The 19,597-nt window shown below is 41.3% G+C and overlaps 1 protein-coding gene across 1 annotated transcript in view; it reads right to left on the minus strand.

The window, feature by feature from the left end:
• Positions 1–19,597, minus strand: part of nbas (NBAS subunit of NRZ tethering complex) — a 177,772-nt gene that overhangs the window by 65,200 nt on the left and 92,975 nt on the right. The window contains 4 exon segments of the mRNA XM_079584617.1: positions 233–564; positions 2,090–2,343; positions 7,411–7,521; positions 9,697–9,929. Of these exon segments, the coding sequence (XP_079440743.1) occupies positions 233–564; positions 2,090–2,343; positions 7,411–7,521; positions 9,697–9,929 (930 nt within the window).

Below are 19,597 nucleotides of genomic sequence, written 5' to 3' on the forward strand. Positions count from 1 at the left end.
ATACCTTTAAAATGGCATTAAACAGCCAATTGTTCTTTACCCTTTAAAAAAAACATTTATTGGTCTGTCAATTCTTGTACTCAACGGTATTCGCAGATATGGTAACAATACGGCTCTGAGCTTTGCCAATTATTTTTTGTTAAATTTCATTGTTTTGTTGCAGGATTTTGAAAGTAGATGATTGCAAATTTCGAAATGAAAACCCTCAAGACCTTTTCTGCATTAGACTCACCTTATTGGCTGCTTCCGGGGAAAAGGTGATGGCATCCAAGAAGTTAACAAAGTCTACGGGCAGCAGTCGGTCAAAGTATTTGGCACAGGTGTCATAGGCGTGCAGGAAGTCGTGATCGCTCTGAGGGGCTTTCTTCAGGAGATGCTGATCCCCTTCCCAGAACAGCTTGAGGAGCCAGGTGGCATGTACAGCGCTGGAGGTAAGCGGCTCTCCCTTCTGGGGGATCCGAGGGGCCAGTTTGGAGATCGGCAGGACGTTCTGGCCGGTCAATATCGGCTCCAGAGCTTTCAAAGGATCTGAATCCTCGTCTGTCAGCTTCTTATAGTCCAGACCTAAGGAGCAAAACATTATGATTCCAGCATCATACAGAATATACACAGGGAGTCGTTGTCACACTTTTTAATGTAGTGAATATTTCTCAGGTTGAAAATCAATAGGCACTTCATTTAAAGTCTTACCCACAACAATACAGATATATAAACTGTACATTTCTCATGTTACACTAGAGGGACAAGGACAATGGAACCCACTATTAAACGTGAATGTGGAATTTGAAAATAATCAATCTCAATCTCTATTAAGCTGAAATATGGGACATTTATTGCAGTTTCAAGATTCGATATGCTTGCTATTTATGTCAATCAATGTGAATAGCCGTAGACTTGGCATGCCTCCAGGATACATCGAGTCAGACAGACAACATTACACTGACACACAAAGCCTCATCAGGGCATTAAATATTGAAACCCCTGCCTGTGAGAACGGCCATCTCATGACAGGAGGGCATTCGACACACACACACACACACTCAAACAGACAGAGATGTGGAAAAGAAGGTGCCATCTCGGTCCCTCGGGTCGTGGCAGAAGAACGGTCTTTACAGGACTGTGTCGGGGAGCATGTATGCGACAGAGTGTGTCTTCGGCGTCTACTAAGTGTGACGGTATCAGTTGAGACAGGAGAGAGTATGGTGCAAAAACTCACAAACTCCCTCCTGACCTTTCAGTACACTCTCTCCAAGACTAGCAAGCTGCACGATTACTCATTAATCATTAATTCTAGCTTTCAGTACGACATACGAAGTGGCATATAGCTACTCAGAACCACAATATTGGAGAATAAGTCTATGAATAATAGATTTGCTGTAATAGATAATAGACATGCTGTTCAGAAGTTTAGTGTTTGCAAGACATTTATTGGATCAAAAATACAGTAAAAAGCCCCTCTATGGAGTGTTATTATTATATGTTTGCATTATCACATCAATGCTGGAAAGAGAAAGAGAGAGAGAGAGAGAGAGAGAGAGAGAGAGAGAGAGAGAGAGAGAGAGAGAGAGAGAGAGAGAGAGAGAGAGAGAGAGAGAGAGAGAGAGAGAGAGAGAGAGAGAGAGAGAGAGAGAGAGAGAGAGAGAGAGAGAGAGAGAGAGAGAGAGAGGGGTACGGAGCTAATGAGCTAATTTAATCCTCAATCCATGTTTTGCATTATAATAATCTCTCTTATCAGAAAAGAACAAAAATGTATTGTGTGCGAGCTAATTAACATTCCTCTATTACTTTCATTGGCGCCCTCATTGCTCAGCAACCCATTTCCTGTCATCTCAGCTGGAGAGAGATGTGCCATTACACGGGAATCTCTGGTTATGGTGTTGATTGACATGCTTGAGAGCAGGAGCTGATTTACCGCTTCATTTGTGTTGCCAGGTCGGCTATTTATCGATCGAATCCTCCTTTCTCCAAACCATTTGTACAGTCACTTCGATGCTTGCTGCAACCAGCATTTTGTTCACACTATACAACACACTGATTTGGGTTTCAAACCTGATCTTTAAGATTGAATACCATTTTCTGATCCATTTGTCGACGGCGACGGCTTTGAGCTTCTTCAGCAGTTTGATGTGTGTGTCGGGCTTCATGGCAGACTGAGGGAAGCAGTTCGCGCAGCCGCAGTTCTCCAGAAGAGTGAAGTAGAAGAGGATTCGGAGCTGGTCGCTTCCGGCTATACTGGGATACACATATTTAGTCATGTGTGTGTAGAATGACTCCGGGTCACTCTTTAGAGTCTCGAACAGGCCCAGAGCCTCCATCCGGCCCTCGATGTTTTTGGTGGAGAGGCTGAAGAAAGAAATGAGAGATGGATGGAGATGAAAGACTGGAAGGTGACAGAAACGAGACAATGAGCAGTTGTAACCAAGCTCTGTTCAAGCATTGATCACTCAACCTTTGCAAATTGCTTGTAGTGAATCAATTAAGGCACTGCACAGCCACACACACACACACACACACACACACACACACACACACACACAGTCCCCCGAATCAAATGAAGTACATTAAGGTCGAGTTAATATGCTGCGACGGCCCACTTGTGCGAGAGAATTGATTTTGTTTAATCTAAAAGAACTTCTTCAAAGTCCATTAAACTTTATTCACTGTGGTTTGACCACTTCCAGGACCCATTCTTTTATTTTTTAGCAGTGAATTATAGCCTATGTGAGCAGTTACTGACCCGCCATAAATCTGATGTCAGATTCAGATTCTATGGGTGTCATGTTTTATGTTAGCGCTGCCCTGATTTCCATAATTTATCTCCACGGTGACTTCATAAGCAGGCGCGTGGACTGGCCCTCCACCTCGTTCTAATTGAATGGCTTTTCTGTAAAGATAAACAGCTTTACTGCACCAGAGAAATATCCCATAGCAATTCTGATGCATGGAAATGTTTTATAGAGTTGGGTTATCAATAAATTACTGTGTGAACCTTCAATGACTGCCAAGTCCATTTATCCAGCAGGTCTGCTGATGCTGTACGTGAGGCTGGACGCGCGGGCCAGAGAAAGAGGCGCACACAGTATTAGAGAGAGAAGACACACAGCATGTGGACTCACAAACAGGACAGGGAACACATGATGACGTTAGATAAGCGGGTTGTGGACCTCCACACGGGCAGGACAAAAGGCAACTTTAAATCTGCCTCTGCATTTCTGAGGTTGCTCATTTTGTAAATATTGTTATTGTCCGTTTTTGATAGTTTTGGACAATGCGAGACCATGATCAGAAACAAGAGATCTATTACAAGTTTTAGAATGGCCCATCTAAAGTGCTCACATCAACTCAAATGTGAGAAATGTTTGGTTGCTGCTAATAAACACTTACTGACTTTATGGAGTTTTTAAAAAAAAAATGCATGAAAAAAAAAAATCTCGTGTTTTTTCTTTATGTATAGGTTCTCAATGAAGATGCAAAATACATTCAGTGTACAAATATGCAAAAATCAGGGGGCAATACTTAATAAATACTTATTTTCTACATTTTGTGGACATGTCATACATTTTCTCAGGATTCTTTGATGAATTTAAAGTTCAAATGAACATACTTTTTGTTAAATAGAAATATTTAGTAACATTACAAATTTATCATAACTTTAGATCAATTTAATGCATCCTTGCTGAATGAAAATAATTTCTTAAATGAAAATAATTACCCAAAACTTAAGAATGGTATATGAACTATTATCTTACATAAAACTAATCTAGCATTAAAAAAACCCGGCTTTCACAATGTTAGCTGATCCCAGATTAGATCCTTTGGACTGTGTCCAATGCTTATTCCAATAAAAATAACTTTTCTTATTTTTTTATTATTTTTAAATGATCACCAGGGCACTTTTAGATTTCAGAATGAACAAGTTCGAGTCCCTGCGGCCTCCCTCTTTTCACGCCACAGTGCAAGACTAAACCTATAGTAACATTCACAGAACACACACGGGTCTCAACATTTGTGTGCACTCCGCATGTGCAGATTGTGTAACAGCGAATCATATTCAGTGTTAATACAACAAACTGAGCGCGCTGCAGGCTGCATGTGGCCGACAGAGCCCAACACCCATCCATTGTCCACAGAGCGTAACCCCTATGGACCTTAACACATGTTTAATGGAGATGACTATACCGGCTGCAGGCACGATGTCCCGGGGCCAGAAACACACAGAAAGAGCAATGCAGAGAGAAGAATGCAGGACAACAACAGTCCAGAACACAGTGAGGAAGAGAAGAAGACAGCAGAGACAAAACAAGACAGAAATGACAGGAAGGAAAGGCAGCAGGGAGAGATAAAGAGAGGAAGAGGAGCTCTGCTTATTAACACAGAATAACTGCTTTTAACAGGATCAATACTTCACTAAACACAGCAGCCATTAATCCTGTCTCCTGCTGCAATTACAATGCCAAGAACGGCTAGTGTGTGTGTGTGTGTGTGTGTGTGTGTGTGTGTGTGAGACACCGAGGCTGAATTCTTCACTCAAGGGCAGACTGAAAAACCCTCACTGACCCTCTTCATATATACACATATATTATTAGTTACAGTCCTGTAATATGATTGGTCAGACGGCATTCCAAGGGTGCAGACATGGGACATTCCAGAGTGTGTGTGTGTGTGTGTGTGTGTGTGTGTGTGTGTGTGTGTGTGTGTGTGTGTGTGTGTGTGTGTGTGTGTGTGTGTGTGTGTGTGTGTGTGTGTGTGTGTGTGTGTGTTTTAAAGAGTGAAATGAAAAACCTGGTGTGAACGTTGAATGGATAGATGACCCAATTATTTTAATGAGAATGGGAAAACTGCCTTCTCTCCACTTCGGACACACACTTTCTAACGCATGCTGCCAGCTAACACTCAGATCAACTCGTCTGATGTAAAAGCGTAAGCGGTGGCTTCTTTTGGAACTATGCGTGATGGAGGAGAACAGTAAACTAACTGCTCAAATTTAGTCTGAAATGTGGCTTGAAAAGTTGTCATGTTTGTAGAAGTGCTGTACAATAAATATTACACCGCAATCATGCTATTGGTCGAAATATTACCACCTGAGTATATGTCCCAGTTTCACATTTGGTAAATCAAAATGAAACATGCCCAAAACTACATACAGTGTACGCATAGACTGAAGACACTTCGACTTCTGCCTTCTGCCCCGGTGTACGCTATATTTGGTTGAAATATGTGCAAACCTCAGCTTGATGAATAACATGAAAAAGAAAGCAAAAAAAAAGGACATTTGATGCCAACAAAATGACGGACCAATTTGAAATAGCACTTAAAATCTGTCTGGAAAAGCATTGAGCTATAGAAGCTAATGCAGTCTAATGGCAGTGCAGTGTGAGGTCTTCTACTGAATCATGAATTTGAACATCGGAATAAAAACCCATTTGAAGCCATTCATGAGTTTTGAAAGAGTATCCTCGGGGTATATAATACACCTAACAAAGCATGCTGGGCAGGAAAAAGCCGAAACCCTACAGCGTATTAATCTGAATTGGAAAAAAAAGAACCAATGGAAACATCTAAAAATAAGTGACCTTACCGACCGTTTTCTGTCCCTTAGAAACCATAAAATGAACTCTGAAAAGAAGCAACTCATTCAGCCGGTCCAGAAACACGACTAATGCGACGATCTGACTAGAAAGATCTGGCTAAGCCAAATGATCAATACAACAGAAAGAGAGTGTTGTCGGACTAAAACAGAATAGGCAACAGAATACCTGAGGAAAACATGACGGTGCAGGATGGCAATAAAGAAACATGGATAGTCTGTAGACAGAGCCGCTTTAGAGAGAGAAAGATCATTTTGGACTGACCATCTGTCATATGTAGGATTCAGAAGAGAATCTATCCCACATTTGAAACAATTTGTCCTGATTTCAGAAAGAGTATAAAACACAATTGCAGTTTGTAAAAAATTAGATAATAAATGCCTCTAGATTTCTGGCACAAAATATCATGAAACAAACAGTGACGTGCTCATACACACACACACACACACACAACTGCTGTAACCGGACCTAAATACAGAGGAACTGGACTATTTATTTGAACTAACTGAAGTAAGAATTAAATGAAACTGAATTAAATGAAAAAGGCTAAATGCTAATTTGAGTGATTTCAATCCAATGCAAAGCCAAAGCAATCGCACCAAAAAGAGCAATCAATTCTGTGTAGCTTCAAAGCTCACATTTTACACAATAGTGTAACTATTTCAAATACCAAGAGAGTATGTATCAATAAATCTGCACAGAACTGGGGATGATGATTACTCTAATATGCCAAATTACCTCTTGTAATAAAATAAATCAAGCGTTTACATAACTCTGTTGTGCCTTGTGACATAATAAACTAATAAACCACCAGGGGTTTAAAAAAAACTAAACAAATCCAAAGAACTGGCCCTTTTTAAAGCCTTTGAAAACACATTATATAACCACATCATATGCAAATCATATAAACTGAGTAAATAGCATAAACGATGCAAAATATGTTTACAAGTCCTCATCAGTCAGAAAAGCCCATTTGCTGACAAATTAGCAAACAGAAACTGCAATACAATACAACTTTTGAGTAATTGCTAAAGTTGTTCAAACTCCCTCTGGTGCCATTCTCCTTTGATAACCCTTTGAATGGAGAGGGGAGATTATTTTTATATATATATATTTTAAGAGATTTCATGTTCTACACAAAGATAAAAACAACAACGACAACAACAACAGAAGCCTTGAGTATGGTAATGAGCATGGAATGACTCTCACAAGGGAAAACATGAAGAAGAAAAGCACATTCACAGTAAATCAGTTTCACCCAAGCAATCTGTGCTAAATAAGCAAAGTCAAATGAGCGCCTGTTTATGTAGAGGGAGGAGAGAGAGAGAGAGAGAGAGAGAGAGGAGAGAGAGAGAGAGAGAGAGAGAGAGAGAGAGAGAGAGAGAGAGAGAGAGAGAGAGAGATGATTAGTCCAGGCTTTGAACAGTGATTCAGCAACACATGTGCCGTGCGGGAGCTCAGGAGGGCGGCACACTGTTTGTGTGTGTGGATTTTCTAAGCCCAATAAAAAACGACTGCAAAGCTATTTTAAAAAACAAAGAGCTTCTTGCCTTCGCTACTAAACTAAGTCTGGCAAATCACACTGACCGATCGACTGGAAGCCAGTCTCTGCGATCGATCCGTGCAATCTTCTGCTTCTGCTCCAGAACACGGGGTTACGGGTCTGACCTCACGTCCAGCAAACGAAAACTGTAACTAGTGGAAGACAGCGCTTCTAACTGAGGTTATGCAGCTCACTCCTCTGGAAGAAGTGTTGTGTGTGCAGTAAATCTGTCTTCAGTGTGTGTGTGCGTGTGTGTGTGTGTGTGTGTGTGTGTCTTACCCGCTATCAGTGAACAGAAACTCAAGGTGCGTCATGTGTACTTCCCAGAGAGGAATGCTGTACCGATGAGCCAAAGAACGAGAGATCCCGTACACACTCTCATCCAATGTCCTAGACAGAATGATAGAGAGACAGATCATTAGAAAAAAAGAGAGTCAGACAGACAGTCAGACAGACAGACAGACAGACAGACAGACAGTCAGACGGACAGTCAGAAGGACAGACAGACAGACAGTCAGACAGTCAGAAGGACAGACAGACAGACAGACAGACAGACAGAAGGACAGACAGACAGACAGACAGACAGTCAGAAGGACAGTCAGACAGACAGACAGACAGTCAGACGGACAGTCAGAAGGACAGACAGACAGACAGTCAGACAGTCAGAAGGACAGACAGACAGACAGACAGACAGACAGAAGGACAGACAGACAGTCAGACATACAGACAGACAGACACAGACATACATACAGACAGACAGACAGTCAGAAGGACAGACAGTCAGAAGGACAGACAGACAGTCAGACAGACAGTCAGACAGACAGTCAGAAGGACAGTCAGACAGACAGACAGACAGACAGTCAGACAGACAGTCAGTCAGAAGGACAGACATACAGACAGACAGTCACACAGACAGACAGTCAGAAGGACAGACAGACAGTCAGAAGGACAGACAGACAGTCAGAAGGACAGACAGACAGTCAGAAGGACAGACAGACAGTCAGACAGACAGTCAGAAGGACAAACAGACAGACAGACAGACAGACAGTCAGAAGGACAGACATACAGACAGACAGTCACACAGACAGACAGTCAGAAGGACAGACAGACAGACAGACAGACAGACAGTCAGAAGGACAGACATACAGACAGACAGTCACACAGACAGACAGACAGACAGACAGACAGTCAGAAGGACAGACAGTCAGAAGGACAGTCAGACAGACAGACAGACAGACAGACAGACAGACAGACAGTCAGAAGGACAGACATACAGACAGACAGTCACACAGACAGACAGACAGACAGACAGACAGTCAGAAGGACAGACAGTCAGAAGGACAGTCAGACAGACAGACAGACAGACAGACAGACAGACAGACAGACAGACAGTCAGACGGACAGACAGAAGGACAGTCAGACAGACAGACAGACAGTCAGACAGACAGTCAGAAGGACAGTCAGACAGACAGACAGGCAGACGGTAAATAAAAGGCAAAAACTATAAGTTAAAAGGAACAAAAATGAAATGTATATAAACATTTCAATTACATTTTTAATGAAATTTTTTTTTTAAACATTCAAGCTTAATTAGGTGAATTCAGTGTCTTGGTCTTTCTAATCTTTGAACAAAATGGCTGCCCATCAAAGGCCAGGTGTAAAAATCCTGCTCTGTCTTGTTCTAAAAGAGTGATTTGATCCCTTTTCTGGCCGCTCGTGTAGTTCAGACCTGGCCCGAGCTGCTGCAGCCCTACAGTAAGCGCTGGACGTCTCACCAAATCTTGCCAGACCGTAGTCACCCCAGACCTGTGATTCCAGTCCTTATAAAGTGTCTATCAGACTCCCGGCTCTCAAAGCCAGGGCTCTGGTTTGGATCAAAAGATAAATCCTGAAAAATGAGCTTCTCTTCTAGAGAGTCATATTCAGAGGACAGACGGATTAAAAGATGTAGGAGATGTGTCATTCTTTTCCAACTCCGCACACGCTCTTTGTGAATGTCAAGAGTGTGCTAAATGGTAATCTGGGCAAAAGGTCACTTCATAAGTTACATTCCTGTTATTTGAGAGTGTATGACTTTATCACTATTCAAAAATATGTAATATAGATATCTTTTTTTTAAAGTAAACAAAAAAATGTATAGCCATATATATATATATATATCACATATACACAAATAATAATAAAAAACACAATAATTTAAAAATTATATATATATATATATAGGGGAAACTCAAAAAATTTGAATATCGTGCTTATAGGATTAGAATATGAGATTATGAAAAACCCCAAATGCAAAATTGGAATATTGTGAAAAGGTTTTCATAAGCTGTAAGCCATACTCATCAAAATTATAACAAATAAAGGCTTGAAATTTCTCACTTTGCATGTAATGACTCTATATAATAAATTAGTTTCACCTTTTAAGTTGAATTACTGAAATAAATTAACTTTTGCACAATATTTTCCGAGGTTCACCTGTATATAGTGTATAGTAGCATATATTTCCAGTCTTGTTTTCTTGAGATCCCGATACACTAGTGTCCGTGTGTTTGCACACACACTTACTCGGCCAGGCCCAGAATCGTCTCCTTCTTGTACTGGTTGTCGCTGCTGAACCTCTGGACGTCGACTCCGCGGCCGAGTCCCTGAAGCACCTGAGCCTGAGTGAAGTCGGTCAGCCTTTCACTGTAGAGCTGCAACTGACCAATCAGGGCCGGCAGTTCCTCAGCATCCCAACTGCATCCCGCGCGGTCGGTCACATGCTTGGCCACAAGACGCATCAGCACTCTCGGATCAGCCTACACACACACACAAGACGTGTACAGCGACTCAATTCAACATTACACACACACACAAGACACGTACAACGACTCAATTCAACTTTACACACACACACAAGACGTGTACAGCGACTCAATTCAACATTACACACACACACAAGACGTGTACAACGACTCAATTCAACTTTACACACACACACACAAGACGTGTACAACGCCTCAATTCAACTTTACACACACACACACACACAAGACGTGTACAACGCCTCAATTCAACTTTACACACACACACACAAGACGTGTACAACGACTCAATTCAACTTTACACACACACACACACAAGACGTGTACAGCGACTCAATTCAACATTACACACACACACAAGACACGTACAACGACTCAATTCAACTTTACACACACACACACACACAAGACGTGTACAGCGACTCAATTCAACATTACACACACACACACAAGACGTGTACAACGACTCAATTCAACTTTACACACACACACACAAGACGTGTACAACGCCTCAATTCAACTTTACACACACACACACAAGACGTGTACAACGACTCAATTCAACTTTACACACACACACAAGACGTGTACAGCGACTCAATTCAACATTACACACACACACAAGACACGTACAACGACTCAATTCAACTTTACACACACACACACAAGACGTGTACAGCGACTCAATTCAACTTTACACACACACACACACAAGACGTGTACAACGCCTCAATTCAACTTTACACACACACACACAAGACGTGTACAGCGACTCAATTCAACTTTACACACACACACACACAAGACGTGTACAACGCCTCAATTCAACTTTACACACACACACACAAGACGTGTACAGCGACTCAATTCAACTTTACACACACACACAAGACGTGTACAGCGACTCAATTCAACTTTACACACACACACAAGACGTGTACAACGACTCAATTCAACTTTACACACACACACAAGACGTGTACAACGACTCAATTCAACTTTACACACACACACAAGACGTGTACAACGACTCAATTCAACTTTACACACACACACAAGACGTGTACAACGACTCAATTCAACATTACACACACACACACAAGACGTGTACAACGACTCAATTCAACTTTACACACACACACACACAAGACGTGTACAACGACTCAATTCAACTTTACACACACACACAAGACGTGTACAACGACTCAATTCAACATTACACACACACAAGACACGTACAACGACTCAATTCAACTTTACACACACACACACAAGACGTGTACAGCGACTCAATTCAACTTTACACACACACACACACAAGACGTGTACAACGACTCAATTCAACTTTACACACACACACACACAAGACGTGTACAACGCCTCAATTCAACTTTACACACACACACAAGACGTGTACAGCGACTCAATTCAACTTTACACACACACATAAGACGTGTACAGCGACTCAATTCAACTTTACACACACACACGTGTACAGCGACTCAATTCAACTTTACACACACACACAAGACGTGTACAACGACTCAATTCAACTTTACACACACACACAAGACGTGTACAGCGACTCAATTCAACTTTACACACACACACAAGACGTGTACAACGACTCAATTCAACTTTACACACACACACAAGACGTGTACAGCGACTCAATTCAACTTTACACACACACACAAGACGTGTACAGCGACTCAATTCAACTTTACACACACACACAAGACGTGTACAGCGACTCAATTCAACTTTACACACACACACAAGACGTGTACAACGACTCAATTCAACTTTAAACACACACACAAGACGTGTAACGACTCAATTCAACTTTACACACACACACAAGACGTGTACAGCGACTCAATTCAACTTTACACACACACACAAGACGTGTACAACGACTCAATTCAACTTTAAACACACACACAAGACGTGTAACGACTCAATTCAACTTTACACACACACACACACACAAGACGTGTACAGCGACTCAATTCAACTTTACACACACAGATTTGATTTAAAACAGAAGGGAGAATAGTTTAGATATAGATTTTGTAGTATGTGCGTGGCCTTCCACTAATAACAGTGTGTTCTCCAGCTCGATTAGAGAATTATCCAAAGAGTGTATTGTGTCTCAACGCAAGAAAACATCTGCTAACACATGTAGTAACCTATACTAGTACGAGTAGAAATAGTAAATTGATTCATTTCATGTCAGCATTGAAGGCTATTCGTAGCAAGACAAAGGTGGAATCTATCAGTCATTCATAAAATAAATGATCTTAAATAAAAAAACATTATTTTTCAAACGTACTTGTGTTTAAACTTGTTAAAAGTCTGATGATAAACTCATTCCGCACAGAACTTTTGGAATAAATCTCCTGCTTGAGGACATTAATATCATAACGGTTCCATCGAATATAATAAACTTTCTTTTTTTATTTCCAGGTTTAAATAAATTCTGAATACCAGATTGATAATGTGGTCTCCCACTTCTGGACCTGTATATCGTCTGCAATCCCGTGGTCTACGGATCATCATGCAATTGTTATGCTAAGTAAGAATTTGAATCCGGTGTAATTCATTCTGCCACGAAGAGAAATGAACAGGTTAAGAGCCTCGACAGAAGAACAGAATATAGAATGATTACACACTAATCTATATGGAAATTATTACAACGGCATGTCGTGAGTGCGATAACAGAATCTGATAATGGGACGCTGTGTGGGATTGTGTATTATTGAACTCTGACCAAACGGCACATGTTCTGAGCTGGCAATCCGGCAGGTAAAAATAGAGCGAGATGAAGAAGAAGAAGACACAAGAAAATAAAAACAAAGAAGTGGAGCACAGCGACAGACAGGAGTGATAACGTAGATAAAGACCAGAGCGGGATAGAGGGATGAGAGACGGAGAGAAAACAGAGAAATACATGTTTTTTCTATATTTCTATATTTAATTGATTAGTTTAATGAACAATAACACAACTGGTTTATCCTCATAGCAATATGTCATAATTGAATTGACTCTATTGGCATCTTCTACCGACTGACACATGAATATAGGTACAATTTTATGGTTAGCTGCATTTAAAATAGTGACCAGGACAGACCCTCAACTCATGTTTAGGTCAGCGGTCGTGAAGCACTGATCTGTGGGATACAGAAGAGAGACATGACGGATGGATACGGCGAGACGAGCTCTTTCATGATGAAACATCTTTATCCAGCGATTCCCTTTCTGTCTCTCTCGTGCTTCGTCTTTAGACAGGGACAATCCAGCCAGGAGCGAGGTTCAGCCTGTAGCTTATCCGTCAATCCCGATCCATCTCCTCCTGCGGCTCACACCTGCCCTGTGTTCTGCGCACGTGAACCGCAATAACCGAGCCTGCGGCAGACTAGCCCAGAACTAGACCGTAATTACCCCTAATGATGGTGAAAGACCTCTCTGGATGGGTTAATGTGCGAGGTTCACTGCATATCTGCATGTTTGTGGTCTTCAGACAGTAAAATAACACACTTAGCATCCGCATCACCATCTACTCCTGCTAAACGTCCACAGGTGCGCACGAGCAGAGGTCGTCGGTTTGCTGCATTCCTGAAGTGCCTAAAAAAATCTAACGCTTGATCATTCACACATCACGATTATCATTTTTTGAATCACAAATCAAAATAATGATAACTGCGGCATCTAAAAACACTCAAAGGTTTGGGCTGAACAGTGTGCTCACAAACACCTATTTAAATATAATGAGCATGGGTGGCTGGATGTGTTGCTGCAGACTATGATGAACAGTTGTGTACTCTGTGCTTCGACTGTCTTGCTCTCTCTCTGACAATTATGCTAAACATTCCCCTTCTCAACGACAGAACGACACACACCGAGCATCTCGACTGCAAACACCAGCGATCTGGCTGGATGGGGCTTTATTATGAAGAGGAGTTTGTTTAAAAGGATTAAAGCTTCGCCTGCTGATGGCTAATGCGCGCACACACACACACACACACACACACACACACACACACACACACACACACACACACACACACACACACACACACACACACACACACACACACACACACACACACACACACACACACACACACACACACACACACACACACACACACACAAAGCACATGGTGTGTTAAAAGGAACATCCATCAACATCAAATAAAAAGCTGATAGCTAATCACTGCATCCTCGCTGCTACTCAGAACGCAATATTAAATTACAAGCTCGCGGTGTACGGCAGACGCGGCACCGGCTGCAAATGCGTCAATCGTTAATAATGTGTTTATCAAGCAACAATATCTCTGTAAGTAGATTTCAAAGACCAAAGGTAGTCTTTTAGCTGTCTTGCCATCTTATAATCTTACTGGAGTTCTGTCTGTTATTGGGAGTGTGTTGTACAGCAGATCTGGGCCGGTAATAGAAGGTTTGGCGACGCTACAGCGGCGATTGAGCGAATCATCCCCGACCGAGAGGATCTGACCACACGCGGTTCATAAACGCCATCAAGGGAGATTACAGTTCAGCAATATCTACAGATGAGGCGATAATTCAGAAATGCAAATAAGCATTGATGATGTACTGTAAGCAAAAACACTGACAGATTAGGTCATTACATGTTATATACTGTCATCATATCTGCAGGAAATCCATTAAAAATGGATCTATTTTTTATTAAAAAAGATTTAATGGAATCCATTTTTAATCATAATAATTGAAATACACGCAAATTACGGTTCACAATATCGGGGTCAGCAAGATTTCATTAGATTGATCAAAAGTGGCAGAAAAGACATTTATAATGTTACAAAATAATTCCATTTCAAATAAATGCTGTTCTTTATATTCATCTAAGTATCCTGATAAAAATATCAGTTTCTGCCGAAATATTAAGCAGAACGACTGGTTTCAACATTGATAATAAATTATTCTTGCATATTAGAATGATTTCTGAAGGATCATGTGACACTGAAGACTACACTAATAGATTAGAAGTTCTTTTCCAGACAAATCACACAGAGAACGTTGTTCTGAACAAAGTCAAACATAGAGTTTTAACTATATCTCTGACATTTATGTTTGAAAGTTGGTACATTTTTTACATTTTAAATAACATTGAATATGAAATGTCTATGTAGAGTATAGCATAGGCTTTGTCCAAACTTCCAAATCTCAAAAAACTGCTTATATAAAACGTATCGTCCGTTCACATTTATGTCCCTTCACAACGATTTTTGAAAGTTTAATTGATTTTAACGGAACGAAACTACGCAGAGCAGAATTATGAAGAAAAACATCAGTTTTTTAAAATAGTTAAACATTACACTACGCTATATCAAAGAGTAAGTTCACACAAAGATCTTCTACTCTGAAGTAATCCCAGATCTTCTCCTTGGGCGAATGAAAGTGGAGAGCTTGCTTCTCCCAGTTAAAGCGTGCGCCGCTCTCCATCTCCACAGATGCGGGAACAGAAAACAACGGGAGAAAACACTTGCTCACTGTTAGTAGGGCGTCACAGTACAACAGGATCACAGTCTCATTCCTACACAGAGAACATAATTATGCACTTAGATTTGAAAGAAACATCTTGTTGGGCTTAATTTGCAATGCAAAGGCGGTGCGCCGTTTGAGACGGAGCCGGATTCATCCAGAGGCCCGACTGCACGCTCCCACAGACACACTTGCCTTCACCAACACCACGCACATGTGCGGCTGTGATAGAGATGATGTCTGAGGGGGATCTGCCACAGAGAGAACACAGGGATGATGTGTGACGGGCTAGAGAGAGAAACTGTGTTGAGAATGAGGAGGTTTAAATTAGGAGAAAACGAAGGATAAATGGATTACCATGAAAGAAATGAGTGGAGAGGCAGAGAGAGAGAGAGAGAAAAGGCAAATGAAGAGACAAATGGATAAGACGATGAGAATTTGAAGAGGTACAAATGATGGGGGCGTTTGAGGCGCAAGACCGTCTCCTTCAACAAATATTAGCAAACACAACACCAAATGTCACTCGTAAAGAGAACCGGTGGAAATAAAACACACAGAACATCATATTCTTTCTCTTTCCATCAGCGGTAATGGATTTTTCTCTAGCATTTAACCAACGCCACACAGAGGAACATTACAATCCATTAAGAAGAGTGTGTTCGTGCAGATGTGCGAATTGCTATACGCTGTACACTAAACACTAGCCACTTATTACCCAGCTTTCCTTGGCAAACAGAATCACTCTGAGTGCACCTGTGACTCCGGCCGACTGGAGCCTTGAAAAGCCTCAGCAAACAATCATTTCCCTCCATGACCTTCTGTGCCGCTCTTTAAAAGGGAACGCCATTCAGCATTTCCAGTTCGGACTTGAAAGAAACCGGCAACAATAAGTAAACAATAAGTAACTTAAGGGTCCGCCATTAGATTTCCTGCCGAGCCGCAATCGAAACAATGCTAAAAGCTCATGAAATGAGAGCAAATAATAGACTTGTCTGAGTGTGTGTTCTCTTTCCTGAACCCTCCTGGCAGAGACGGGGGATTAACCGGCACGGCATCTCACACTTCACCGTTCCTGTTCAGAAGTTATGTCACACATGATTTCCATTTCATACAAATGTTGTTCTTTTGAACTTTCTGCTCATCAAAGAGGATTCAACATTAATAATAGTTCATGTTTTTGAGCACTGGATCAGCATATTAGAATGATTTCTGAAGGGTCGTGTGACTCTGAAGACTGGAGTAATCGAGCGCAACAGACGGAAAAACTCTTCAACTTCCGATAACTAAAGGCCGGTTCACACGGCAGGATAATTAGGCCGATTTTAGCCCCGATTCGCCCCTTCCGACAATCTTAAGGACGCTCCGATGATCGTAAAATAATCTGATCAGATACTCCTGCCGTGTTCAGACTGCTCTCGTCCGCTCGGGAGGACGCCAGGACCGCTCCGATCTCAAATCGGGGATATCCAACATGTTGATTTTTCTGGCCCGATTCCTCCTCGTGTGTGGTGTCCCCCGGGGACCAATGAGCACGCAGCCTGTGGACTGTGGCGTGTAGCCAATCAGAAAGCGAGGTGACGAGGCGGCAAGGAAGCACCAGAAAGTCCGGTGGACGTCGGAGATGGAGGACAACGGGGGTTTACTATCGCCACTGCATCCTCTTCGTCCGCCAGGATTGTTTACTCTGAAGTCACGTTTGATCTCGAGGGATTTTGCGAGATTTCCCATCTGACCTGGGAATGCTCGGGAGTCGAATCGGTTCGTGTGTGATGTGTTGATTTTGCCGTGTGGTTGCGCACCACGTACGATCAGAACCGTTAGACCGTGATTTTGTATCGCCGTGTGTGGGGTCTCAGGTTTGGAACCAGGCTTAATAACCCTGTGAAGGCAGACCAGCGGTGAGCTATGAGGCGGTTAATCGATGGCATCCGCTTCTGTCGGCAGTCCGCACTATTCCACTTTGATTATGCTGTTCGCAATGCTTCATGGGATTGTAGTTCTTTCCCTCACTAAAGCCGTTAAGTACACACTCGTGAACCTTTGTATTTTTTTTTTTTGTCTGATTTTTAATACTTTGTGCTTCAAATCGAAGTTTGTAAGTTCATGATTCACCTCGTAGCGGGTTGGCTTGGCTCATGGTTTATAACGCTTTAATGAAGACTTTAAAATCCCTATGGGAGAAATGAATGGATAGAATACTACCGGAACCAAAGTCGCTAACCCTGTTGCACTCGGTGACTGCTGAACGTTCAGCTTTACCATCACAATAACGCATTACATATGAAAATATTTTTTTTTCAAAACATATCGATACTGAAATATCTGAAACGCATCCAATACTCATTTTCCGCTGAAAGGATACAAGACACCAGCTGCACTTTCTGTGAATAAGTTCACAATATCACTGTTTTACTGTATTTTTTTATCAAATAATTGCAGCCTTGGTGAGCATAAAACACTTGTGAAACGAGTCTTACTGACCCCAAACCTTTGAACAGTGTAATTATGGACCCCAAAAAAAAAAAAAAAAAAAAAAAAAAAAAAAACACAGTTTGTTTTTGTTTTTATGCGTCATGTTGAGGCAGGGCTTTCTGAAATAGACAATAAAAGAAGAAAAGAGAAATAGCGTGACTTTAAAAGGACCAGTTTACTCAAGACACAAATTCTGGAATCATTTACTCAGCCTCATGTCGTTCCAAACCGGTATGAATTCATTACTTCGGACACAAAAGAAGATATTTTGCTAAACCCTCATGCATGTCAAGAGGTCCAGTGTTGTTTGGAACACATTGTTCTTGGAAATATCTTCTTTGTTTGTTTTGTAAAAAGAGAAAGTCATACAGGTTCGGATTAACATGACAGAATTTTCATTTTTAATGAAATAAAAAAATTCCACTTTACAGAAGCACTTCATCTTCCTGGAAACTGTGAGTTCGTATCTGTGATCTCTGTAAAGCTCTGACAGAGCCACAGTGCGGCTTTATATTCGTCACACTGCGATATAATTACAAGAACGTTTCCTTGCGCAGTTTTGTCTTCCACCTGTTCAGCCTGTAGCGAAGCAGAGATAACCACAGCTCTCCGAGACGAGAGTACACACACACACACACACGCTTCAAGCTCACGAGAGCAACACGTTTAATGACTGGAGTTCACAGAATTAGCTTGCAGGTCTACTTCATTAAAACTAAATGTCTTCAAACTGCCAATCTTGTGTCAGCAGAAGACAAGTGCACTGAAACTGTTTAAATATTTAAATATACGCTTCCAACTCATTTTCTTTCCTTGTTTGTCTCCTTTTCGAAGCCATATTTTAGAAGACATGAGCGCGTAAAATCTCTTCAATTCTGTGAACATATTGACATGGATTCACCATTTATATTTCCAGTCTATTGACAATGTTATCATGTAAATGAAGAAACCGAGAAGCTGTGACACAGTATTTGTATTTAAAGTCTTTCTCAGTTTGAGTCAACATTCGCAGGACGCAATCTCCATCCAGTAAAACTAGAGTAAAAGTTCTACAGGCTTCCCTTCTGGGTTCAGTGCAGGCTCCACGCTTACATCTTTCAGGAGTTAAAGTCTCAGGCTTCACAAGTGAAGTCAAAGTTCACTTTTTAATGACTAGCAGACCAGAAGTTTCCCTTCCATTTCATGATTTAAGATGAATCCAAACTTTTGAACAAATATCAAGCTTCAGTCAGTGGAGAGAAATACGTTTTTACTCAACATCGCACTTCCCACTAATGCAACCCATTTCTGTAAATCTGTTTTTATGAATGAATGAGTCTCACTTGTTGCTCTATAGTTTCTTCATCAACAGCCGCTTGCGCCCCCTGCTGGTGAGCGCCACTAACAGATATGGAGATCATCAATCGGCAATCTACTGATATTCCTGCCGTTCCCGGATGTCAAATGTGGAAGTTTCTGTCGAATTTGAACCCCTGAATTTGTGGAAGCGAATTTGTAAAGACAAAATAAAATGGACCGAAAATTGCGTGTCGAATATTATAGGTTGTATTTTTAAACAGAATGAATAATTTGGAAGTGAAATCTGAACGGTGAATATGGATTATTGAATTTATAATAATGAAAACGTGTGTGAAATGTAAAAATGCAAGCCCTAAAAATACAAT

Source organism: Phoxinus phoxinus (assembly GCF_949152265.1).
Source record: "Phoxinus phoxinus genome assembly, chromosome: 16".
Taxonomy (NCBI): domain Eukaryota; kingdom Metazoa; phylum Chordata; class Actinopteri; order Cypriniformes; family Leuciscidae; genus Phoxinus; species Phoxinus phoxinus.